At 40.2% G+C, this 26,735-nt stretch overlaps 1 protein-coding gene across 1 annotated transcript in view; it reads right to left on the bottom strand.

Annotated features, from left to right (window-relative positions):
- Positions 1–26,397, bottom strand: part of FBN2 (fibrillin 2) — a 255,858-nt gene extending 229,461 nt beyond the window's left edge. Inside the window, exons 1-5 of the mRNA XM_019422114.2 lie at positions 26,144–26,397; positions 25,255–25,337; positions 20,078–20,176; positions 16,836–16,931; positions 8,347–8,442 (exon numbers count right to left, since the gene is read on the bottom strand). Of these exons, the coding sequence (XP_019277659.1) occupies positions 8,347–8,442; positions 16,836–16,931; positions 20,078–20,176; positions 25,255–25,337; positions 26,144–26,397 (628 nt within the window). The remainder of the gene's footprint in view (positions 1–8,346; positions 8,443–16,835; positions 16,932–20,077; positions 20,177–25,254; positions 25,338–26,143) is intronic.
- Positions 26,398–26,735: the final 338 nt, after the last annotated feature.

Genomic DNA, 26,735 nt, shown 5'->3' with positions numbered 1-26,735 from the left:
CCACAGTGCCCGCTGACCAGAGGGCAGCCTCTCGACTTGGCATTCCAGACTTTGTATATTAAGGTCCACGTCTAGTGGCCCAGTCTCACCTTCTACTCTTCCGTTTCATTCACTGTGTCTTAAAGTCTCTATAATAAATAAGACTGCACGAGCATCCAAGGCCCTCTACCACGTCTGTAGTTTGTTTCATCCTATTTCTTCTACTTGGAAGCCCAATGTTTGTGCAGTCCCATAACTAGTATGCCTTGCACTGTGCACTGTGTGGAGAAGAAGGAACACAAAGGCAGCTTCAGATAAAAAGCTCTGCTCCTCACAGGTTCACTGACACACAGGCCAGCAGTCAACACCATGATGAAGAAAACTATTCTACAGGAATGGAATACATGACAGGTAGATAAAAGGACAGCAGGCTCAATTTTGCCTAAAAAGTAAACTGAGGCAGGGGATGGATGGTGGCCAAGGAAAGCCTCACAGAGGGACTATTCTCTGGACTGTGGGAAGACCCTCCCCAAACTCTTTCTGTGAGATTGAACAACATGCAAGACTGGTGATTACAAGTATGCTGAGCAAAACAGACCTTACATATATATCAGTTCCACTGTGAAATGCTCACAAATAGACCTTGTGCACCAGGAAGCAGGGGACTAAGACCAAAGAGACCAGTGAAATACTGAGTAACTACTGATAACAATGCTGGTATTTAGAGCACAAGTATGTCAAAGCAAGATAAGTAGGATCTAAAAGTTCAAATATATAATATGCAAGGTAATGATAATGATACACAATATCTTTCAGTTTATTTTTGTGTATGATCCCAAAGAACCCCACAAAAGGTAAAGCAATGAAGCTTAGATTATTCACAACTGATGCACCCTGATCTGATACAGTCCCAGCAACCGGGAATTATCTCTCTCACCCAAGACAATTTTGCCTAAGAGAGCATATCATATCTCGTTTTTATTTTCCACAATGCTAGCTGATCATTCAATGTGCACTTACTGTACCACACCCTGGCTAGGTACTTTGTCTCTCATTTAATTCTCATACCAGGAAGGTGAGCCTCTCTTAAAATACAGCGTTTATTCTCAGTAAGAACTGCATGAAACTTTATTTGTATGACTTAAGCAACTGATAAAATCCTCTACTCCCCATTCAAAATTTCATTTTTGACTATTCCATTTTCAACAGTCAGCCACCATATCTACTTTTTTTTGATAACTGGGCAGTACAATTGAAAGAGATTAGCATCAATGATTATCATTTATTGGATGCCAAATGTTATATTGTGTCATTTAAATCACAAAAATAAGAAGGACATGATAGGCCCGTATTTTATATGCAGAAACAAGGATGAGGGAGGGCAATCACATTTCCAAGGTCCTACGGGTCTTAATATTCAGTTCTGATTCTGACTACATCCTGTTTTCTTACAACAAATATCACTTAGTGGCTGTCTACCACATGCTAGTCACTCTGCCTCTTACATATCAGGAGCCTAACACATTATTTCTTTTCATCCTTCCAACAATTTCATGAAATAATTGCAGGTCCACAGTCCTTTATCTGAAACCCCTGGATACAGATGTTATTTAGGAATTTATAATGTCTGGGATTTTTTGACATACACTTGATCCTTGAACAACACAGAAGTTAGGGGCACTAACCCCAGTACAGTTGAAAATTCACATATAACTTTTGATTCCCCAAACTTAACCATCTGCAGCCTATTATTTGACCAAAAGCCTTATTGGTAACACAAGCAATTGATTAACACATATTTTGTATGTAATGTATATTACACACTATATTTTTACAATTAAGTAAGATAAGAGGAAAGAAAATGTTATTGAGAAAATCGTAAGGAAGAGAAAATACATTTACAGTACTAGACTGTATTTACTGAAACAAATCCACATATAATTGTACCTGCAGAGTGCATACCTATGTTGTTCAAGGGTCAAATATACAGAGTGCACATGCATATTTTATTATTACTTTTGAATGAGTCCTATGTAACATTTCATTATATTTAATTCATGCGTATGTGTGTGCACACGTGTGTGTGTGTGTGTGTGTGTGTGTGTGTGTGTATGAGCAGTAGCCCTGCTGAGGTTCCACACCAGTTAGTCCCTAATGTTTTCCAACTTCATGTTGAAATAGGAAAAGAGGAAAATATTTACGGAGTTACACAAATATAAAACATGTTAATGATTTAAATTTTCTATTGCAGGTTTCCCTGTCTCTAGGTAGATAAACCAAAAACAAAGAAATGTATAAATAAGGGCACTTAGAGCTGGATGAATGAAAACACTCACTGCATTAATTCAAAGGAGTTTCATAAATAAAGCATCTAACAGGCTGCCAACACATTTGATCTTACCTCACATATCTGAACAGCAAGCTTTAAAGCAAAGACTGAGAAGTGGGAACCCCAGCTTCTCCCATATCAGATCAGTCAATGATTATCTTCTCAGATGCATACCCTTCCTTTCTAGGACCAAGCATCTCCACTCCTAGTATGAACATTACACCTTCCTTTTCTCTCACCCATTCTCTTTCTTCCCTTCCTTCTTTTTTGCTTTGCACTGTCTGCTTTTTTGCTCTCATTTTCTTTCCCTTCTGTTCTTAATGGCATTCAAGATAAGGATGTCATCTGAGCTAGTGCCAAAAAGTAAAGTTCCCACAGATCTTTTGGTATTTCTCTGATGCCCATTTAAGGCTAAGTTTAGCTTAGAGAGTGCAAGGTTATAAAATGTTCTGAACAGCCTCACGAGTGCAGAAATGTGTGTGTGTGTGTGTGTGTGTGTGCGCACACGTGCGTGTGGGCGCATGTGAGTTGGACATCCGTGGTTGGTAACATTCTCTGTTCCTTCTAATTTCATTCTCACTAAATCTTTAGAGGGCAGAGAAAGGCAGAGATCTTATTTCTATAAAACAAGTTCAGCTCAGTGATTGTGGTAATTGGTAATTAAGTATGAAGTTTAAATAATGTTATTTAGCAAAAAGTCAATCATTCTGTATCTTGTAATATCATTACAAGAATTAGTCCAAAACTACTTCTCTCACTATAATGAGTAGTATTTTTTTCACTCAGATTAATTGAAGGAAGGCTTTTCTAATTCTGTCTTAATCAGGAAGAATTTCTGACTTCTCACGTAAAGTTGTTCCTACTCCTATTATGGTATTTACATAGTGCATCACTTTTTAATGTTTAAGTAGATGATCACCACTGTCCTTTAAATAGTTTGCTTCTAACAGAAGAGTTATATAATTTTTCTTTGTAGCTTGAGTTCCAACTACTTAGCCTACCAATAAGCACTCAAAAGATACACGATAAATAAATGTTTATAAATTTACTTTATTTAAAAATAAAAATTACCCTCCTATATATTCTCACTTATGGTTAAAAAAGTATAAAGAAAGAAAATCTCAACAGCTCTAGGGAAAAAACTATAGATATTTATAAGATTTGGGAGTACTGAAAGACTTTCTAAACACAGAATCAAAGGAGTAAGTCATTTAAAAAAGCCTTTTTAGAGGGAAATAAACAGAACTTATCAAAAGTTTTACATTTTCACATACTCAACAACTCAGCAGTTGCATTTGTATGCTAAATCCTAAGAATAAAATCCGGGGCATATATTTACCTGCATAGATTCTTATCACGTAATTGCTAAAATACAAACAAGCCAACAAAAAAAGGAAAACCTGGAAGTGACCCTAAATGTCAGCTAATCGAGAAATAGAAGGCAGTCAGCTCTATCACAGGAATTGAGTTTAAGGTCTTAAATTAGATTGTGTGATATTCTCCTGTCCTTATACTCCTCACTGCTACTCTAAGTTTGACCTGGGCAAAGTTCCCTCATCTGTGACATCAAGAAAGTAACATTACAAACATGGCATGATTGTACAGAATGTAATGAGCAGCCCTCATTGATATGATATGCAGGGAAACTATATAGGTCTACAAAGTAACGTATTTCATAACAGCAATGAGAAGCAGGATACAAGTAGATTTCATGTTACAGAACACTGGATTCCAGTAAGAATGGAAAGATCCCATGCTTCGTAAACATTATATGTGTAGTAGAAAAAAAGATTCAAAGCATATCCTCCAAAATGTTATAAAATGATTCATTCTGACTGGAGGAATTATAAATACTTGCATATTTTTGTTTATTTTCTAAATTGCTTTGTAATAAATGTGTATTTCTTTTATATAACAAAATTACAATGGAAGGAATGTTTTCTAAAAACTATCGCTTATACTTTTCTTGGAAGTATCAAATCCACTGTGTATAGAATTTCACATAATATGCCAGATTCTTCTCACACCACGCTTCCTTATATTCCTGGTCACACTAATTTGCTGTTACTTCATGGGCTGAACCAACCTACTGCACATACTTTATTATAAATTCCAATTTATTAATGTTGATTCATACATGCATCATTTATTTCTGAACAAACTTAGGTCTGGTCTACCCAACTCCGACAACTCACGAAAACCCTAGCTTTGCCTGCCTCTGTTCTTATTCTTGGGAGACATGGTCTGAGTAGGCTGTATAGCTGCCCCAGTTACTTCACTACCCAAAATGTGGGTGGATGAACAAAAATACATAGAATAACTCAATAGCTTGTAATTAGATTTCAAGTTTCATTATGCAACTTAAAGATGGTGGCTGCCTCTTTCTAGAGAAGTCACCATGACCATATTCCCACTGAATTAGACAATAAGGGATGGGCTATCTGTATGCTAAATGTTCAGTTTAGGCAGGACCATAATCATACAAAGGATGAATAACCAGGGTTCCAACAATGAAATCCTGCCTCACAACAGGGTGAGTGAGTGAGAGCCCTGTGAGCAGGGGTATTCAAGCAGAGGGCAAGTGACTCCTCTACATGCTTTCAGATACTGAGATCATGTATTAGGTCCTACAACTGGATGATTTTATGAAAGTTATCCTAAAGTGAAATCCATCCATATTTCACTTTGCACAAAGGCTTCAAAGTTTACATTTTATAAACTTTAACATTTGCAACTTGATCTCACCTTTCTAAAAAGGAGTTTCAGATTCACAAGTGGAATTTTTCTTAAAAACGTCAATATAGGGGCGCCTGGGTGGCGCAGTCGGTTAAGCGTCTGACTTCAGCCAGGTCACGATCTCGCGGTCCGTGAGTTCGAGCCCCGCGTCAGGCTCTGGGCTGATGGCTCAGAGCCTGGAGCCTGTTTCCGATTCTGTGTCTCCCTCTCTCTCTGCCCCTCCCCCATTCATGCTCTGTCTCTCTCTGTCCCAAAAATAAATAAAAAACGTTGGAAAAAAAAAAAAAGTCAATATATTAAAAAGTAAATCCCCAATCCTCCTTTTTGAAGGAGGATTTACTGAAAAGTGTACATTTTAGAGGAAATGTCACTAAATATAAGAATATTTGAAGTTTCACCAAATGTATCTACTTTTTAAAGAAAGTCATGTTTACGTGACAAAAAAGTGTGTTGTAGTAATTTATGGATAATTTAGAAGAGTCTATAATATACTTCTAACAGATGTTCCTTTTATAAGCCTTAAGGAAAATCCAAGATGTCAGCAATCATTTAAGTCAAAGAAGGTGAAATAGGGACTTTGGGCTGGCTGCATTTGTAATCAAGTAATCACCATATCTTGTCCAGAAATCCCTTAGGTAAGTTCATTTCTTGCCTGCCTGCCCCCCTTCAAGTTTCTACTGATAAATAAGAAGGTACATTATAAATGTTAGGGGGAAAAAAAGCACCAGGTCTTGATATATGATGCTAATTCCATTTTTGTGTATTCTCAGGTATATATAAAGTGCAATATTTATCTTTTTTCAAATGCCATCTGTTTGAAGAGACAAGCCAAAAAGAATGGAGTCCCTTCATGTGCCTTGGACACAGCTGGGTTGTCTGCCTTCTACAATCAGCAGTGGCCCTAAGAACTCTTTAATGCTAAATATAAAAAAGATCATTGTCCATATCAGCAAGAGGGAGAAAAGAACTCCAAAGAGGTTCCACTAACCCACCACAAAGACTCAAGTTAAATGCCATAATCATGCCAGCCACTCAGTTACCACTCAGTCTCTGTCTCCAGTCCAGAAACCAGTCTGCCAGAAGCCCAGATAGCTGGAAAAGCAGCCGTGTTTTATCATACAACTGATTCCCAGATGTCAATTTAAAGGAAAATTATATGTATCCTACATTAAGGAGGAAAAAGATCCCTCATTTTATAAAAGTCCTTTTTTTCCTTTTAAGAGAACAAAGAACATATATTTTGAAACTCCGTGATTGAAAAAGACAATACAAACTACAAATGTTAACAGGGCACTTGCCCCTATTCACTAAGCTCAACATAAATAAATTATTCCTTTTGTATTTGTGTAGACAATGCTTCCTAAGAAAAATCATGAACTCTACTTTTAGTGAGATTAGCTATTACACATTTAAATATTCCAGAAAATACCTTCTAAAAGCACGTAAATTCATATTTGCAATACAAGAATGGAAATTGCTAAGTTGTTTTTTTTTTAAAGGAACGAAGTTTTAGAATGTCACCCAAAGGGTAGTAACTAAAAACATTTTTAAGAAACAAACCCATGTTTTTAAACATTAAAAAAAATTAAAAGAAGGAAAAAAGTTGGGGGCACCTGGGTGGCTCAGTCAGTTGAGCATCTGACTTCGGTTCAGGTCATGATCTCACAATTTGTGGGTTCGAGCCCTGTGTCGGGTTCTGAGCTGACAGCTCGGAGCCTGAAGCCTTCTTCAGATCCTGTGTCTCCCTCTCTCTGCCCCTCCCCCGCTTGCATGCACACACGCACGTCCTCTCTCTCTCTCTCTCTGTCTCTCTCAAAAATAAACGTTAAAAAATTTTTTTAAGAAACAAATTCATGTTTTAAAAAGTATCCTTTAGGTCCATTCATTAACTAATTAATTTTGTAATTTCTTCTGAAAACATGCTACTGTACATGTGAAATATATGTAAGTCTTCATTGGATTCCCATAAATTTAGTAAGGACTAACAAATCTAATGAATGAATAACTGTTGAGAATAATGATGTAATGCCTGGAAGCCTCTGACTTGAAACTGCCCAATTCCTTCGCCAATTAGGAACTGAACTTGAAATCTGCTTAGGATGAAAGAACTGCCAAAGTTGCATGACTTCCAGAAAAATGAACATCATTCCACCAATTATAATTATGTTTGAAAGTTTAAATTGAACTATTATCCATGCTATAGTATTTAAATAAACTTAACATTATGTAGGAAATTTGTATCATTCCATTCTCAACAACTTACCTTTTTATGCTAACATTTCACAATTAATTCTTTTTCCCAAAATAAAAGCATATGGGAAAGACATTTAAATTTATCCTAAGTATATCTATAAACTCTGTCATTTGTGGAATGTATTTCAGTCCCAAGAAATCTCAATTACTTCAGGAATAATATAAATATGGCAATATATACACACATACCAGTGTATGCTAAATGGCTGCATATATCTTACTTTTCAAACTTCGCTGTAGGATTCGTTTCTCAGTTTCTTCTCAAGATTTAATCCAAATACTATGATACAGTTTTCGTCAGGGTAATGAGTATGCATTTTTAAATATAAGGTTTCTTTGCAGTTTAAAGTCTCTCTCTATACATAAATGGTCAACCACTATTTTTCTGTAATACTTCAATGACATAGCTTCAGATACTCTAGCATTCTGCAACAAAGAAAGTGCTCTACAAGTTGAGATGCTATGACAATGCCTGGGGAAACAGAGGATGTATGTCATTATGAGTGATTATGTAATATTGCTTTCAGTTTAAGCATATTTTTACTCATATAGTTCAGTGTTAGTTATTTATCACATTTTAGAAGATTAAACATCTTTGACATGCCACTCGCACCCATTTGCTACCAAGACGCCATTTAATAGTTCATTTAGCGCATCAGCCCTGGAGATTTTCAGCAGTCAATAGGTCATGAGTTTAAGTGCTATTCGTATTATGGTAAACTGGTTTCACATGGGCTTGTCTGACCGTTCACATGATAAAGCAGACAATGCTGGATGCCTACTGACCAGTCATTCCTCCACTCCTTTTCTCCTGCCCAACAGAACTTCCACTGGCCTCCCAAAGGGAGGTCACTCTGATGGAGAAAACTGACATTCTTCACCTGTTGTTAGTTACGTCTCATAATCTTACATCTCAAGTTCTAGACATAGTCAATGACGAATAAAAGTATTATTTCCTTAGAAAAATTCTCACTGGATAACAAAAAATTACATGTTGTTACAGCAAAAGAGGTTCCTCCAAAGGGAGGTTATCACTTCTCTTTTCTTACCTCTTTCACACTGCGGACCAGTGAATCCATAAACACAAGCACAGCGGTTGGGTCCAATGCAGCGTCCACCATTCTGACATCCATTTTCACAGACGGCTGCACACAAAACACAGCAAGAAGCTCATTAAACAGTAAATCTCCAAGTACAGTTGACCTCTGAAGAGCACAGGTCTGAACTGCACTGGTCCACTCCGATGCAGAGATTTTTCGATAAATACGGTACAGGACTGTAAATGTATTTTCTCTTCCTTGGGATTTCCTTAATAACATTTTCCTTCCTACAGCATACTTTAAGAATATAGCATATAATACATGTAACATACAAAATATGTGCTAATCGAATATTTACGTGATCAGTAAGGCTTCCCATTAACTATTAGCAGTTAGGTTTCTGGGAATTCAAAAGTTACATACTTAGATTTTCAACTGCAGGGGGGGTTGACATGCCCCACCCAAGATCCATGTTGTTCAAGGGTCATCTGTACAATATTTGGTGGAGATTAAACCTATAATGGATCTCACCTCTCAAACAAGCTACAGCTCACATCACCCATTTAAGTAAATATATATGATGTATATTGAGACAAAAGCCTACACAATCAATTTAAGTCACACTGTTAGGCACAGGTTCGGTAAAAGTTTTTTTGTTTTTATTAATCAGAATCACAAAAATTAGCTGGTTCAAATGTTCATACTATCAGAATAAGACTATATAATCGTCTATTTTAGCTCTATTAGCCCCATAATCGAACTTCACATGTAAGGAGGTGATTAAAATATGGGGAAATGCAGGAAAAAGGGGGCAGACAACAGGTAGCAGAAAGAGAGAGAAAAAAGGGGGAGGTATGTGACATGGAAAAATAAAGAGGATATGGCAACACAGAGAAGGAAAAATCAGAAAAGAAAAAAAGCCCCTCCTAAAAAGACAGGGTGGGGGTGGTCAATAAGAAAAGGGCAAATGTAACATGAAAAGTGAGAGGGAAATACCATCAATTCAGGAATGAAACACCAAAAGAAATAATGAATCTGGAATCTGTAGACAGCACGTAGAGGATATAAAAGCTAAGAAGGGAAAACCTCTCTGTGTCAATATAATAAATATTTTTATTAAAAAATTAACCCACGGTCCAAAATTTTTATGACACACACAGGCAGCCTGCACTCTTTCACTCCTTTCCACTTGGGACCAGGGAAACCAGGATTCAATTCAGGCTCTGTGGGCCCCAAGGAGCCAGAACTGACCCTGAGCCACGCCCCTCCCCCACTGCACCACCCTCAGCAGCCAGGACCACAAAAAGGAAACCATTCTGCAGATTCCCTGAAAAACAAGTATTCCTACTAATTCTCCTGACAGCAGCTGAATCTAAGAATCATGCCTTCTCCAAGAAAAAATACTAAGAGCTTGTCGGTTAACCCACCCACTTTGTTGAATATCAACAATGTCCTCATAGATGAAAAGGACTGCGTTCTATGACTCATGCTCAAAAAACAGAACTTAAGACATTAAAGCAAAGTGAGGGGGCAAAGCACATCTATGTGCCCTTCAAATGAAGTACATATCCAAAAAAATCCAAATACACATTATTATTTATCAATAAATAAACTGACATCTAAATATGCAATAACGTTGCTATTTCCTTACCGGGAACATTCAGCTGGTTAACCTATTTTCATCCACACTACTCCAAGTGGCTTCTGTTCTGCTCAGTACAAAACCAAAACATACTCTGAAACAAAAGATGTCTTCATCTTAAAGCACCACTGTGCTAATAGCTTTCAGATTCTTTGTCTACAGCAGGCTTTGCTCAAAGGCAGGAAGTAGTCTACGTCCATCTGCACAATTAGGCCTGTGTAAGAACTACACCTTTCGGCTTCTTCCCTTGTCCCAAGCTGAGTTCTCCATAGCACTTCCTACTCATTACTGTCTGGAAATATGGGCTAGGCAATCAATTAGGTGAAGAAATACGAAGGATAAAGGAAATAAAGGTCATGAGAAGTATGAGAAAGATGGGGATGGACAGGAATGTGGAAGAAAACAAAAACCTATCCTAGAACGCTCAATAGTGTGTAACTCCACAGAAACAACTGCCAGTGTTTGAAGATCTGCACTGCTACAAAGATACACTGCAAAGAGGTGACCCTTGCCTAATGTAATGAATTACGGTGTGAGAAAACTGCCTGAAACATCAGCAAGCTGGAAGAAACGAAAATGGAAACCACTTTTCCTGACGTGTTCCCTCATGAGACACATGCTTAAAGCCGCTAGGCTTTAAGGTGACTGGGGAGAAAACATTCATGGTAGACACTCAGGATTTATCCCTGTGTTAAGTGAAGGAAGAGCTTCTCTCAGGGTTTTCCAAAAACACACTTCCAAATCCCAGGTAGAAGGCGGCGGCTAGATAATCCTGGACTTTGTCCTGGAAAGAACTCGTCCACTACAGATGAAACCTAGTGTAACCTGTTTAGGCTATACTCATAATGTCTCTCTTCTCATTCTCTCTCTCTCTCTCTGTGTGTGTGTGTGTGTGTGTGTGTGTGTGTGTGTGTGTGTTTTGTTTGTGTTTCTCAGTGGGGAAAACATATTTATTGTTCCTAGAAAATGCAGGTCACCATACAATATGGTTTGTTATTGTAAATACTTTAAATAATTTTTTACAAATTTCTCTATTTTAATTTTTAACAGGGCAAAAATATCCGCAGATGTAACCTACTTAAACAAAAGATCTTCGAGATCCTCAATAACTTTTTTTTTCTTAAATGTAAAGGGTTCCCATGAACAAAGAGGATGAGACCCACTTGTACAGCTACTGGCTGACATTTCCAGTTTTTGCGTGAGAGTTAGCTCCTTCCACAACACAGACCAGTTTGCTTGCCTTTGTATCCCCATTATCTAATGTAGAAGTTGATGTACCGCAGATACGAAAAAGTTTTTTTTGAAATACATGAAAGTTTTGCAGTCTTTTTTCCACTATTTTGGAAGGCAGAATGCCACAGTGAACAGATGAGCACACCCTAATCAAATCATCTTTCTGATTCTGCTGAAAAAGTGAGTTAATTGTCCCTAGCTTAGAGGGCCCCGCAGATTAAATAAAACAGTGTATAAAACAAAGTGCACAGTAGCTGCACATTGAAGGTGTTCTACAAACTTTAATTCTCCTTCTCTGTTACTCTACAGGGTATTTTATGAAAAATAAGACACGCTCTACAGAATCCAAAGTTTACACTGAGGAACAACAGCAACATAAGAGAAGCAGGCAATGCATGTAAAAGTGGAACACAAAAATAAACAAAAGAAGTTATTTTTCTTAAGAATGAGCTATGATAAAAATTATTTTTTTAACTTTTATTTATTTAAGTCATCTCCACACCCAACATGGGGCTCAAACTCATGACCCCGAGATCAAGAGGTGCATGACCTTCTAACTGAGCCAGCCAGGTGCCCTGAAAGTTATTTTATAAAGTAGTTTTTCTTGTGACAAAATATAATGGAAATGCAAATTTACACTTCAACTGGAGTTGGAAAGAAACGTGAATATGCCTAAATTTCCGCCATGGAAAGAATGCTGACCACCCAGGAAGAAAAACAATGCTTACACCTGCTGTGGGATATACAGCAAAAGGCAGTGGAGAAAAATACATGCTACATACTATCCACAGCAACTTCCTAGGGATCTTTATCACGGCCTATAATTAACCTATTATCTATATAAAAATTCAGTCTTGTGCTCCCAAGTTCATATTTCCCTAAGCTCTCTCCTAAGATCTTAGCTCAAACATCTTTCCAATTGGAGGTGGAAGGGACTCCTTAAACTATCAAATGCAAAACAAAATCCTTGCTATTCCATATTTGCAGCCCCACCTAACCCACTCCCTGGCTATTTCCCATTTCAGAAAATGACACTACCTTTCACATTCTGGAGCTCCACCCAAACCTCCAGTTGTCATCAGAGGTCTTTGCTTTTTGTTTTTCTCCACCACCACCAACCACCGCACCGCCACCCCCCCCCCCCCCCCCGCCCACCGCATGCCCAGCCCGTCAGCACACACTTCCTTCCACAGATTCTACCTCCAAACACAAGCTCAAGGCAAGCACTTATCACATCCTCAATTACACCAGCACCGAGCATGGGCACCACTACCCTGTCTGCTAACTGGCCTTTCATTTTCTCTCTCACTCTTTCTACAACCCAGTTCCAACACAATAGCCAGAATGATGCTTCTAAGTTAATCAGATCATATCATTCCACTGCTCAAACTGCCTCAATGACTCCAAATTTCTTTCCTTGGGGTATAAGGCCCTCTACCACCATCTCAGAACTCACCTCCTACCCTTACCTCCTCTCCTCTCTTTAGCCACATGGGTCTTCTTTCATGGTCTCCAAAATACGCAAAGTCTGTTTGCACCAAATGTCCTGTGAATCTGCTTCTCCTTCTGCCTGGAACCCTTTTCCCACTGACCTAAAATGGGACCTTTTGCTCACGGATCTACTCCCAACACCTTGCACAGCATGGAGCTCCCAGGAGTGACTCAATAAACACTGCTGAATGAAATGAATGAGTGCTTTCTAAGGAAGACTGTCCACATTTCTGGGAAGGCAGCTAAGCAGTTTACATGTTTTTATAATCTTTATTTTAGCAAACATATTTCCAGGACTTTTCTGGATTCACAGGCTGAGAGTTTTTACACCTGCTTCCTTACTCTCAGTACTGTAATTCTCTCTCTCTGTCAGACAACTCAGGAAGTGGCTTCCTTACACCATGTTTTGAGCTGATGTCACACCTTGCCACCTTCTTACTTGCTGTGAATGGATTTTTCTGGTTCCATGATTTGCCTGCATCATATGTCCTATGAAGCCTAAGTACTGTGCAAGGATAGTTTTGTCTCAGGAGATATTCAGAGAACAAATTTTCATATATGCTGCTTTTTTAAATTTTTTAATGTTTTTATTTTTTTTAATTTTTTTTAGTATTTATTTCTTGAGAGAGAGACAGAGCGTGAGTGGGGGAGGGGCAGAGAGACAGGGAGACACAGAATCCAAAGCAGGCTCCAGGCTCCAAGCTGTCAGCACAGAGCCCGATGCAGGGCTCGAACTCACGAACTGTGAGATCATGACCTGAGCCAGTCAGACACTCAACCGACTGAGCCACCAAGGCGCCCCTCATATATGCTGCTCTTCTGACCCGGTGCTTTTCCCTTTCCCCTAAATGAAAAATGTGGGGACATTGGTAGGATTTGGCACAGAGACAGAAGAACATAAAAGTGCCTCCTGTAGGAAGAGAAACTATTTTCCATCCCTTTACTTTCCATTTCTGTGAAGAACAGGGAAGGGACACACTAACACACTCTTTCTGCAGAACCTTCAGGAAAATACATACACACACACACATATACCCCAGACAGATGTATCAGCTGAATTCAGGCTGAAAGCAGCTAGTTTCATAATAGATCTGAGTAAATACTCTGAAAGAACAGTAGAGGCAGGCTCTTCCCCCCTATAATTGTAAAGTAATCATCATTCTCCCCTATAGTCCAAAAGGCTGAGTTTAAAGGATAATTGTGTCTCTTCCCTTACTACTTAACTCTATAAAACAGGAATACAATCTTCTGTATAGGTATAAAAAAGGTATAAATCGGCCTCCTTATAATATTATGTTCATAAAAGGTTTTTTTAGTGGTTATAAACTGGGGTCCATTGTATAAAATTTCGAAACTACTTAAATGTATGAAGAAAATATAGGAAAAAAAATCATCCATGAAGAAAGAAACTTTGCTACGATTTCTGTTCCACTGTTGTCCAGCTATTTCCTGCTTCTGCCTGGCCAAACCTGGCCCAAAAAAGTTGTTAAACTGGCATCTCTTATTCCCGCAAGGAAAGTGGCCTCAGTGCAGTGTATTCTCTCAAATTCCTTAATGCTCCACTTCCCAAACTTGTCAATCTCAGATTATCTTAACATCTGTAGCCATACCTGAAAGCCACCTACAAAAGGGATCTGTAAACTACAGCCCACAGGTCAGATCTGGCCCACAACCTGTTTTTGTACTGCCCGTGAGTCAAGAAAGGTTTTAATATTTTTCTATGGTTGAAGAATCAAAAGAACAGTATATTTTTGTGACACATGGAAATGGTATAAAATTCAAATTTCTGTGTCCAAAAATAAAATTTTGCTGAAACACAGCCAAATTCTTTCATTTACATATGGTTTATGGTCATTCTTGCACCGTAACAGAAGAGCTAAGTAGTTGTGAGAAAGACCACAAAGTTTAAAATATTATCTGGCCTTTACCGAAAATGATGGCCGACTCCTGACCTGAACAAAGTATTTTTCTTCAAGTTGATTCACCTACTTATATTAAATTATTTTAAAAGAAAACTTCATAGCATTTGTAAATGGAAAGCTGTATTACCCTAAATGGAAGGCAGACCTAAAAATAACAACAATCACAAGAAGATACCACTTCACACCCAGTAGGATAGCTATCTCACTCACACACACACGCAAACAAAAAGCCAAAGTGTTGGTGAGAAGGTGGAGAAATCAGAATCCTTGTACGCTGCTGGTGGGAATGTAAAACAGTGCAGCCACTAACAAAAACAGTAAGGCAGCTCTTCCAATCAAAAAGAGAATCAGCATAGGAGCCACGAATTCTATTTCTAGGTATGCACTCAAAAGAACGGAGAGCAGGGACTCAAGGGGATGTTTGTGCATCTATAGTCACAACGGCCAAAAGACAGCAGAACCTCAAGTGTCCATTCACGGACGAATAGACAAAAACAAAAGATGGTCGATACATACAGTGGAATGTTCACCAGCCTTAAAGATGAAGGAAATTCTAACCCATGTTCTAACATGGAGGAAACTTGAACACGTTATGCTAAGCAAAATAAGCTCGTTACAAAAGGACAAGTACCGTGTGATTCCACTTACTTGAGGTATTGAGAGTCAGTCAAATGTACATATACAGAAAGCACAATGGTGGTTGCCAGGAGACAGGGTGAGGGAGAAATGGGGGGGGGGGTCAGTGTTTAATGAGTACAGTTTTACTTGTGTACCTCAAAAACAAAGTTCTGAAGATGGATGGTGGTGATAATTACAAAACAGTTGTGAATGTACTCAATCCTACTCAACTGTTCACTTAAAAATAGTTAAAACAGGGGCGCCTGGGTGGCTCAGTTGGTTAAGTGTCTTCATTTTGGCTCAGGTTATGATCTTAAGGTTCATGAGATCGAGCCCTATGTCGGGCTCTGTACTTGGGACAGCAGGGAGCCTGCTTGGAATTCTTTCTCTCCGCAACCCCACCTCCCCTCAAAAACAAATAAATAAACTTTTGAGAAAATGGATAAAATAGTAAATTTTATGCTTCATACATACTGAAAACAACTTTTTAAATCTTTTAAAGCTCTAACAAAAGTAAAATAAGATTAGCTTAAGCAAGGTAGATACTCTTGCACTTCTACCGTTTCGTTTTTCTATATTAAAAGGATTGATGACAGGGGAGCATGAGTGGCTCAGTCAGTTAAGTGCCCAACTCTTGATATGGGCTCAGGTCATGATCCCAGGGTTCTGAGATCGAGCCTTGTGCTTAAGATTCTCTCTCTCTCCCTTTGCCCCTCTCCCTCCTTGTGCGTGCACTCTCTCTTAAATAGATAGATAGATGATAGATAGATAGATAGATAGATAGATAGTAAAATGCTGATGAAAAATTCTTAGGGAGGTCTCAAAGATCAGCAGCAAACCGAGACTCTGCATCTGATGAAATCCACATGAAAAGGGGCCTTGTTACTATTTATGATTCAATGATGTTTGACGTTGTGTTCTTTTACTCATCCATACTTTAAAATATGGGGATTCTAGTAAGAGTCCCACCATTTGGGAAACACAAACTTCAAGGGATATGTTATTATCCAAGAGCTACAATACCTACATCTTTGTTAAAAGGTTATCTAATTAGTGCAGAATATTCTCTAGACAGTGAAGAGAAGATCTTTACTGGATTAAAGCTCCCTCTTTCACAATGACATTGCATTTTTAAAAAATCATTTCATAGCCCTGCACTACCGTATTGTATCATTAAACATATACGAGCAAAAGACAGTTTGTAAGATTGGCTCTCCTAGGGTTCATTCTGGGGTATCCTAAAGAGAGAGAGAGAGAAATCGCAACAATCTTTACCATTTCTTTAGTTTGGTATTCATCTTTTATGGAGCTAGATTTTTAAAAAAGCAAGTGAGTACTAACTTGTGATATATGTCAAATCTGATAAAGTAGGGGTGGTACTCAACATCAGTCCTCTAAAACACAAACACTTTAAAGAGAAACAAATCTCATATGATACAAATTGGAAATTTAAGTGTAAAGGATGGCTTACTACATAAAATTATTTTTTTAATGATCATAGGCTTCACACCCCCTTAAATTATGGCTTAGTATGAAATACCCACTGAATCAAATGACTGCTAATAAATGAAGTCTATGCCAATGTTCCTTACGTTGTCCACAGTAAGTTCCAATATATCCCTTCTGGCACTGGCAATGGTCATCAGCACAGGTCCCTCCATTCAGGCATCTAACATTGCACTGCTGAACTGCAAGGAACAGCAAAAAAGTATAAAACTATCAATCACTATAATTACAGTGTCTGTGAGTTATAAAAGTATACTAAATCCCAATTCAATGGCAAATATATTCTACAGAAGCATTAGGACACAAATACATCTTTATTTGTGTAAGTACACACACGAGCATATGTGTTACATTACTCACCATGCCTTTAAAACATATTACACTTTCACTGTCAATCAATATATGATGACTAGTAGTGTAGTTTCCAGAATGTGGGAAGCACTTGTGTATCCATTTGGAATGCAGGGGCTGAGTGCCTGCCCTATGTGCTCAGCGACCCACTGTAATGAAAGACTTACTACCCACTCTCATGAAGCTACCATTCCCATAGACGGACAAAACACAAGTCAACAAATGCCACAAAGCCATCATAGGTTGTGACAGGTTCTCCAAAGGAAATTGTGTCATGAAAGGGAATACCCTGGAGTCAAAAAGGAACCTAGACAGAAGCGAGACAAGAACCATTCTGATGCAACACTGAAACTGAGTTCTAAAGAATGAGAATGAGCCAGGCATGAGAAGTACCAGCGAGGAACCTCACAGGGAGAGGAATCAGAAAATTGAAATACTCTCAGATGGTAAAGTTCTTCTGTTTGAAGAACTGAAAGGGTTACATGATTATAAAGAGTCAGGCTGAGAAGAGAAGATCCTGGAGAGGCATCCAGAGGCCAGCCAGATAATGCAAGGCCTCCTTCGCCATTGAAGGTTTTGCATTATATCCCAAATGCAACAGAAGTCATTGAAAGGATTTAAATCAGACAGTAAAGTGATGCAATCTGTATTTTTAAAGGATTCCTCAAGCTGCTCTGCACAGAAGAGATTTGAAGAGAGCAAGAGCAGAAGCCAGAGAAGCCCTCGGAAGGTTACTGCAGTAGTCCCTCTGAGAGATGTGGAGCGCTAAACCATAGGCTCTCAGTGGTGATGCAAAGGAGAAGATGTATTTGAGATGTTTCCCAAGAGAACTCACAGGTCTTGTTGAAAGAGCTGATATGACATGAGAGAAAGAGGGAGAAAGCGAAGAGAAACAGTTGCTCAAGCACTGGGTGGATGGCAGCTGCCATTTGCTGAGGCAAGAGAAAATGGAAGTAGACTGTGGGCAACAATGAATCAAATTTCATGCTACCAACTTTCAGAAGTTTACTAAGCATCACGGAGATGTGGAATAGGAAATGGAACAGGCAAATATGAGGCTCAATGGAAGGATATATTCTGGAGATCATCACTATGAGTTAGCAACATATTGGTAGTAGTTGAAGGCATATATGCAAATGAGTTCACCCAGGGAGACCAGACTGTTGACAATGCTGAACTCTGAAAGGAAGTCTAATGAAGAGGACACGGACAGGAGACTAAAATAATAATAATAATAATAATAATAATAATAATAATAATAATAATAAAGGAACACTGTGGCCATTGATATTGCACTAGTGAAGGGAAAAGAGCATTTCATAAAGAGAGTCAGTAATGGTGCTAAATGCCTTAGGAAGTGGAGCAGGGTGGGGAATGGAAAAGAGAAAATATTTCCTGATGAAAATAGAGTTATTACTCAAGGCCACAGAAATTCATGGATGCCCTCTGGAATTATATACCATAAAATGAGGGTAGGCCTATGAATGTTTTGTTGCCCAGGCAGAGAATTAAAAAGTTGAATTGTACAATTTCTCCAGGATTGGGTTTGTTTGTTTTTTGCGGGAAAACTAAGACAAGACAATGAAGATATGGGCAAGAATATCTTCCAGGCGTTCAGATAAGGGAGGTTCCGGAAAGCAATGGAGGAAATCTGCTAATCAGGGTGGTCAGAGAAAGCCTGGATGAACTGTGAATGAGAGCTTTAAAAAGCTGAGAAAATGACGGATTATTTTCAAAGAAAATGAAACTAAAGTTCTACTCAGAAGTTTCACCAGAAGACAATGACATGTCATAGAAATCTTGAATCTTCAATATCTGAGTCAGACAGATTCTCTTGCATGTCTTCTTAGGGAAAACGTGGAGAGAGAAATGTTAAAAATGAAATGTCACTCTGGCTTGAGGCAAGTTTAAAATTTTATTCAATTACTGAGCAATTAAATAAAGAGTATCTGCTTCTACTCTGTTAGAATATTACCTTAAACACTGGCCTAAAAGATTACGCTTGAAGACCCGACAATTCTTAGCTAGGTCATGAATAACACAATGTTAGTCTATTGTTGTGATCTTTCAGGGTTGCTGGGAGTTCGTATGTGTAAAGCAGAGCAAGTTAATAAACGTAAAGCATCATGTCAGTACACAGTATTTTGTCAGTTACCTTGCCCGATTAGTTAACCTACAAAACAGGACAGGAACCACAGGATTACACAATAGGCAATAAACAGAGCATAGGGTTTGCAAATGCCTACAGGTTTAGGCACCAGAACACGTGGATTCAAATCTATGTTACCTTGGGCAAGTTATTTAATTCAAATGCACCCATCTTCTTTCTCTGTAAAATGGGGTCATAATATTACCTCATAGTTCTTTTTATGTGAGGATTAAATAACATGTGATCATCAAAAACATAAAACAGTACCAGGCACATAGTAAAAACCCAGTAAGTTACAGTTCTTATTCATTTAAAAAAAAAAATTTTTTTTTAAATGTTTATTTACTTTTGAGAGAGAGAAAGAGAGTGAGTGGGGGAGGGGCAGAGAAAGGGAAAAACAGAATCAGAAGCAGGCTCCAGGCTCCGAGCTGTCAGCACAGAGCCTGATGCGGGGACTCGAACCCACGAGTCCTGAGATCACGACCTGAGCTGAAGTCAGACACTTAACTGACTGAGGCACCCAGGCTCCCCAACAATTCCTAATTATAAAGAACTTCTCCACTGAATCCAGGTACTTTTATAACATAGATGCATAGCTTCTGGACCAGAATTAAAGCATTTTGCTTAATAAACATCATGACCCTACTCCTTCTTAGTTTTTGGTGACGATAATTAAGCCACTGAAGATTTTTCACTCCGAAGACAAATACAGATATAGTTAGTAAGGAAAATAATCAGAGACTTATACCCTTGTTGAAAAAGACATTTTGCGTTTACTCAGAAGTTTCAGAATAATGCATTAAGTAAGGTCACATCTAAGAAACATACTTGATTTTGATCCACAGGTTGGTGATATTTGGCCGCTGGAACAGGTACACATGTTAGGACGGGAACAAAATCCATCTCCACAACTATTTCTACAAATTGCTGTGGAAAGCACAATAGGGAAGGAGAGGAACAATTAGGTAATAATCCACAGTTTACAAAACCAGAAAGCTACAGTTAACAACACTAAACCTGAAAAGCTAAGATAAAAACAACAACAACCATGGGATACATAATGACTAATTTCAGATATGTAACAAAACTACCCATTGTAGACATGAGACTTAGTCTCATAAGTATCCTTACAATAATGTGCAAACAAATGGCACTATTTCAAGTTCCATAGCCCTTTAATTCTCCCATCAATACGGGTCATGTTTCCCATTCAAGGCAGAGTGTTTATACATGGAATTTACCACAAGACAACAGTCTTGGTCCTAGAAGCTGGGAGGACTGAGGAAACCCAGAGGTCCCACATACCTCAGGAAACACAGCCCACTCTGGAAAAGATCTTCACAAGATAGAAAATACAAAATGGGTGGAGCCAGAGACTCTGAGCCCTAACCACTTGGCCAAGCCCCAGGGGTTCTGTGCACATTCCTTCCCAGCTGGTATCTGACCTGCCCCATCATCAATCTTTGTTCTCCTTAATAATTCCCTCTCTCCTTCCTCCAGCCTTTCTTCCCTCATGCTACCACCACAACGTGGCCTATCCCTGCTGCTCAGAAAAGCTGCTGCGACATTTTGATGGAGGGAGAGTCAAAGCCTCCTGCGGTTGTGACCTCCAAGGTATGAGGGTCATCACAGCAAAGAATGTTAGGCTCACTGACACAGCACATACCATGGATCCTCAAAATCGTCAGCAGAGTGCTTTCAAATGGGAAGGCTCTCCCATGTTTAGTCAGTTCATTTATCTCCATATCTACAACTGAATTCTTTGTTTGTGCACAAAGTCTATGTACTTTAATGCTCCATGAGTAGATGCATGAAGACAAGAAGAGGAGAGTCTGGGAATGTCTTCAAACTAGCTATAAACATTTATGCAGATGTGCATATGTGTCTTTTGCTAGACAGGGGTCTCACAATTTTCAAAAAGATCTAAGACCCGCAATAATATAAATGGCGTGTTCCACAGAAGCAAGCTAACTCAGTAATTGTTTTCCTTCTCCAAATTGCCTCTTGACATCCACATAATATGACCAGCATCTCCATTAGTAGTCCTTATAAGTGAAAATGTCATAGATCACAGTGTGAAGACTGTTAGGCAAGAACATGGTTCCTGTCAGAGTGGACCGTTAATTTCTAAAATGTGCTACAGTTTCTGATCACCAATAATTTTCCAGTGACACATATTCACTAAAATAATATCTTATGTCAAAGCCCCCTATCCCCAGCAAGCTGACATTGAGTTTAGGCTTAGGTGATCTACAAAGTGCGAATACCCAGGTCCTAAACCCAAGGAAGGTCTCATGGAGGAAGACCGGTCATCCTCAGACAGCAGATCTCTGTTATGACCACAGGTGTGTGCTCTATAGCTGTGAGCCAGTGAGAAGGGAAAGCATGTAGGCCCTTTCTCCTCGTGCTCATCTCAAATTAAGATTTCCCTCACCAAACTGTCTATCCCTCCCACAGTCATGAAAACCATGAGACCCAGAAACACCAAAAGGAGAGGGCAAGAGGACATAGTTGTTAGGATTTTACAGATGCTGGGAGAAGGTACACAGCACAGTGAAGAATACACAGTACGCCAGAGGTCTGATGTGGAGCTCTTGTGCTACCGTGGACCCACTGTAAACTTAGAAAAAAACACACAGCTTCTCTGGGTTTTGTTTTCTTCTTGGTAAAAGAAAACAGAGCTTATACTGGAGGGATCTGATGTCTTTTCAGGTTCAAATGCTATGATTTCAGGCCAACTCCCTCCCATTCTACTGATCAAAATGCCCTTCATAGCAAAATTTCACAGTAAGTAAACCAACAAACTTTCCCGCTGCTTCAAGTTCTAACAAGATTAAAATAAAACCAAACCAATGAAAAGTGAGAGAGTCAATTCCATTCCTTCGGAAACAATATTGGGAAGTTCAGAAGTACTTCAGTGATCTTTGCAGGTCACAACTAAGAACGCTGACAACAAGCACAGAGACTCAAATCAAAATGCATCAGGTTTGCAGCAGTTTGAGAAATACATTTTTCTTTTATTATCTTTGCCTCTTCATGAAGCCTGGTGAAGGCCAAACAGATTAAAATTCTAGATGGTAATCATTTTAATGTTTTCTGTAAAGAAATAATTCTGTTGTATAAATGTATGAAAAAAATAATCTTTGGTGCATGCATTCTATTGGTATTTTACTTATCTCTTTTTCTAAGTTGCCTCAGAGCTTGCCTTTTGCTAAATGATAGAAATTCAATAAATACAATAAATAACTTATCATCACCAGGAAATCCTAGAATGAAAATTCCTGATTTTGACTTTATGATGGTTTCAGTTTGGTTATTATCTTCACATATTATCATTTTAAAAGCCAAAAATAATTGAACTATTAAATTTAATGTAAAGTATTAAAATTCAAAATTTAAGTGAGATCTCTACAACAAAATATAAAGCCATTACATTCTTCCTCTACTTTGCGCACTATTTCAATTTTTTTTTAACGTTTATTTATTTTTGAGACAGAGAGAGACAGAGCATGAACAGGGGAGGGTCAGAGAGAGGGAGACACAGAATCTGAAACAGGCTCCAGGCTCTGAGCTGTCAGCACAGAGCCTGACGCGGGGCTCGAACTCACGGACCGCGAGATCATGACCCGAGCCCAAGTCGGCTGCTTAACCGACTGAGCCACCCAGGCGCCCCTGTGCACTATTTCATAGTCTTGGGTGTTTGAGTTATTTTTTTAATGCGCTGATATTTTTGTAGAGAACTCTTGATATATGTGCTATCCACATTTTTGGAGATTTAAGAATAACTTCAAAGTTTATGCTTTCTAGAGATTTATGATACATGTAACTTCCATTGTATTTCATAAACACCCAAATATTTCAAGTAGTAGAAATGCAGGCTACAATGTCACTGTTGTTCTGAGATTTCCAAAGTGGTTTTTCTAAACAAGTAAAAAGCACAACGTTACTGAAAAACTAAAAGTATTTAAAGCCAACATTCAGAGGGCTACATATATATATATACACATATATATATATGTGTATATATATATGTGTATATATACACATACATGTACATATATATATATATATATATGCACAATATATCCATGTACGTATATATTTCTACCACAAATATTCTGGAAGGCTCTGTTCTCTGGAATTCCCATTCCACACCAATCCAATAAAATCTGACTTTACAGATTTTCAACACATACCATAAACCGATCCCTTCTTCTCGGCTGCTCTCCAACTCAATAATGGCAGTCACATTCATTACATTTAGTGAGTCAGACTTTCCGCAATGCCTAAGTCATCCCAGCTAGTATGGCAGGTGTGTGGTGAGTGACATTAGCTGCTTTAGGATTCTAGGAACCATGTTAACTTTAAAGCAGGCATGATTATGCCCTACTGGCCTGAAAGAGTAAATACACCTTCCATAAATGCCTCACATAGATGATTTCTGCATTGGAGAAAAAAAGAATGCAGTACCCTTTCTTCCTTTTGAATAAAGTAAAGGCTTATAATCAGAGGGTTTATGTATAATATTTATGAATCACTTTAAAGAACAGTCATTATTTCCCATTTTTGCCTCCTAACTGGAGATTGTGGGATTTTTAGAGTAGAAAAAGTTTTAAGAAACAAGTCTTCCCAACACTTGAGATTTCATTCCTTTTTAAAAAACTGAAACAACATTACATTAAGGGTCTATCTCAAACCCACAAAACCAATAAATATAGAGTCAGAGATGCCACTACATCCTTATTATCCCTTGGCTAGTGAGGCTTGCCCGTTTTCTCTGTTCACAGTTGCATAATTATCTTTTCCCTGGAGAACATGAAGGTCAATCTAAAGTCAAGATTGGCTCTAAATGAATGTGCTGTCGGGGCGCCTGGGTGGCTCAGTCGGTTGAGCGCCGACTTCGGCTCAGGTCACGATCTCGCGGTCCGTGAGTTCGAGCCCCGCGTCGGGCCCCTGTGCTGACAGCTCAGAGCCCGGAGCCTGTTTCAGATTCTGTGTCTCCCTCTCTCTGACCCTCCCCCATTCATGCTCTGTCTCTCTCTGTCTCAAAAATAAATAAACGTTAAAAAAAAAAATTAAATGAATGTGCTGTCTATGATACCTGGCTCTCCTCCGGACAAGACAAATGTGACTCTGCTAGATAAATACACAGAGGAAGGCCAGTCACACTTCAACTCACAAATTCACAGGAATGTGAAATAAGACATCCTATGGCCCATCACGGTGAGGTTGATAATTAATGACTTCTCCAATTAGAATTTAGGAAAGCTACATATACTCTTTGAAAACTAAATAAAATAATAAAAATTTTAAGGCCAGAGATGCAGAACTTTTGAAGTTCTACGCCTCACACTTTGAAAAACCTACTGTACTCTAGGAGACAGATATGGAGCCTGAAAATCCTAAATTTAAATATCTTCAGGAAAAAAAAAACAACAACAACCTCAAACCATTTGGGAAGAGTTCTTTTAAAAATTTTGTTGACCTGGGTCAACTCTAAATCCCTGAGAGAGTTCCTTTCATATCTATGTTATGTGGCTGTTGAGATGAAACCAGAGATAATAAAGTGGTTTTGTACAAAGGCCTAAGCAAGCTTGATCTTCAAAAGTCCTAAACCTCATGCAGTCAAAAGCCAGATAATTTACATAATCACATTGTGGTCTTATCTGGACTCTTTTAGGAAAAAGTGGTTTTGAGTTATCTAGGGAATTGCTGCACTCCCCCTTCAGTTTGTATTAATAGACACAGAAAGATAAAACTTCCAAGTATCTCTGAAACCTTTATCATTATTGCCCTTCAACAGAGCCTAGAAGTGGAGCCTAAACTGATGTAAACCGGCTGCTTCTTCCTCAACACTCGAATGGGGCCCGCGTCCTAATTACCACTGCTTTGTGGCCACTGGATTCTAAAAGCAACTGTGTGCCCCCAAGGACTCAATGCAAGAGCTGGGCCCTGACAGGGGGCCGACCGCGCTGCCCAGGCGGCAATCCCCATCAGGCACTCACGGACAATGCACTGGTTTCCTCCAGGAAGCGTCTTCCATCCAGGGCAACAGTAGGAGTGGAACCTGGATCCGCACACGTTGGGCCTGCGATGGACAAGCGAGGTCACACACATGGAGGGAAGGGTACGGTAACACATTAGCGGTTTTCCCAAGCAAAACCCTGAGTGAGAGGATTTCGGGACAACAAACAAACCAAAACTACACTTCACATTCTTGGGGCTTGGGGCGCAGACAGGGAAGTACATGGGCTGGAACAGGGGAGGGTCGGAAACGTCTAAACCTTGCTTTTCGTCTGCCCTCCGTATTGCCTTCCTAAAGGGCGAAAAGAAACTTAGAAACATGTCATTTGCTACTACTCTAGCCTCCGGATGCAGAGAACAAAGGGATCCCTCTGTTTTCAAAAATCCTTGCCCTCGTCCCCAAATCCGTCCCTCCTCCATCCACTGTTCCTGCGGCCCCGACGTGTCCAGGAAGGCGCGTCGGCAGCTGAAGCGCTGGAGTTTGATGATTAGACTGAACCGTAAGCCCCGCACTGGTCCTCAAACAAAAGGCTCGGGAGCGGCGCCCCCGACGGTGGGGTGCTGGCAGGCTCCACCAGCCCCGACGCCCAGTGGACTCAAGCCCGCCTCCAGCCTCACATTTGGAACCTGTTCCCGCACCGCGGTCACTGCGCGCGCTCTACCATCCGCACCCGGGGGCCTCCGACTCAACCCCCTAGGGAGGGCTTTTTGCCCACTGAGCTGCAGAGGAAAAGGGGGAGGCGCTCCTGGGAGTCCTCGGGATTCTGGTGGAGGGGGCCGCGGCTTGAGCCGCCAGAACTAGGCTGAGGGAGGGGTGGGATGGAAAGCTGCCAAGGCAAGGGTCCCCCCCAGTGCCTCCTGCCCACCTACCCTCGGAGCACGTCCTGCTGTCCTCGTCTGCGGACGCGGCTGGCCGCCGCGGCGCCTTCCTCGCGGTACTCAGGCACCGCGAACCCGCCTTCGGAGCCCGCCGCCGCGGGCCGGACCTGTTGCGGGGGCGGCTGGGGCCGGGGCGGCTTGGGCGGCGCAGGCTGGGGCTGGCCAGCCGTGCCCTGCGCCCAGAGCGCCACGCAGCCCAGCCACACGAAATAGGGCTGCAGACACAGCCGCCGCCGTCTCCCCATCGCGGGCGCCGAGAGCGCGCGGACCGTGGTCCGCGGACAGGGAGTGCTGGGAGACAAAAATCTGTGCGGCCTGAAAAAAGTCAGGGTCTACAAAGCCCTCCGTCGGCTCCCGAGACTCCCCGGGGCTCGGGCTCCCTGCTCTAGCGGGAGCCCCGGAGCGAGCGCCGGCCCCCTGGCTGACGCCGGGGCGCGGGCTCTAGCGCAGCGGGCGGCGAGGCGCGGCGACGGTACAGCCGGCAGCCCTGCGCGGTCCACGTTGCATCCCCCGGGCCACGGCCCCGAGCGACTCCAGGACCGCCAGCGGGTGGGGGGCGGGAAATTACAAAAGTAACCCGAGC

The sequence above is a fragment of the Panthera pardus genome, unplaced genomic scaffold (genome assembly GCF_024362965.1).
Source record: "Panthera pardus isolate Hobbes unplaced genomic scaffold, ASM2436296v1 HiC_scaffold_2, whole genome shotgun sequence".
Classification (NCBI taxonomy): Eukaryota; Metazoa; Chordata; class Mammalia; order Carnivora; family Felidae; genus Panthera; species Panthera pardus.
The sequence above is the reverse complement of the archived record's forward strand: the minus strand, read 5'-3'. Positions and strand labels throughout refer to the sequence as shown.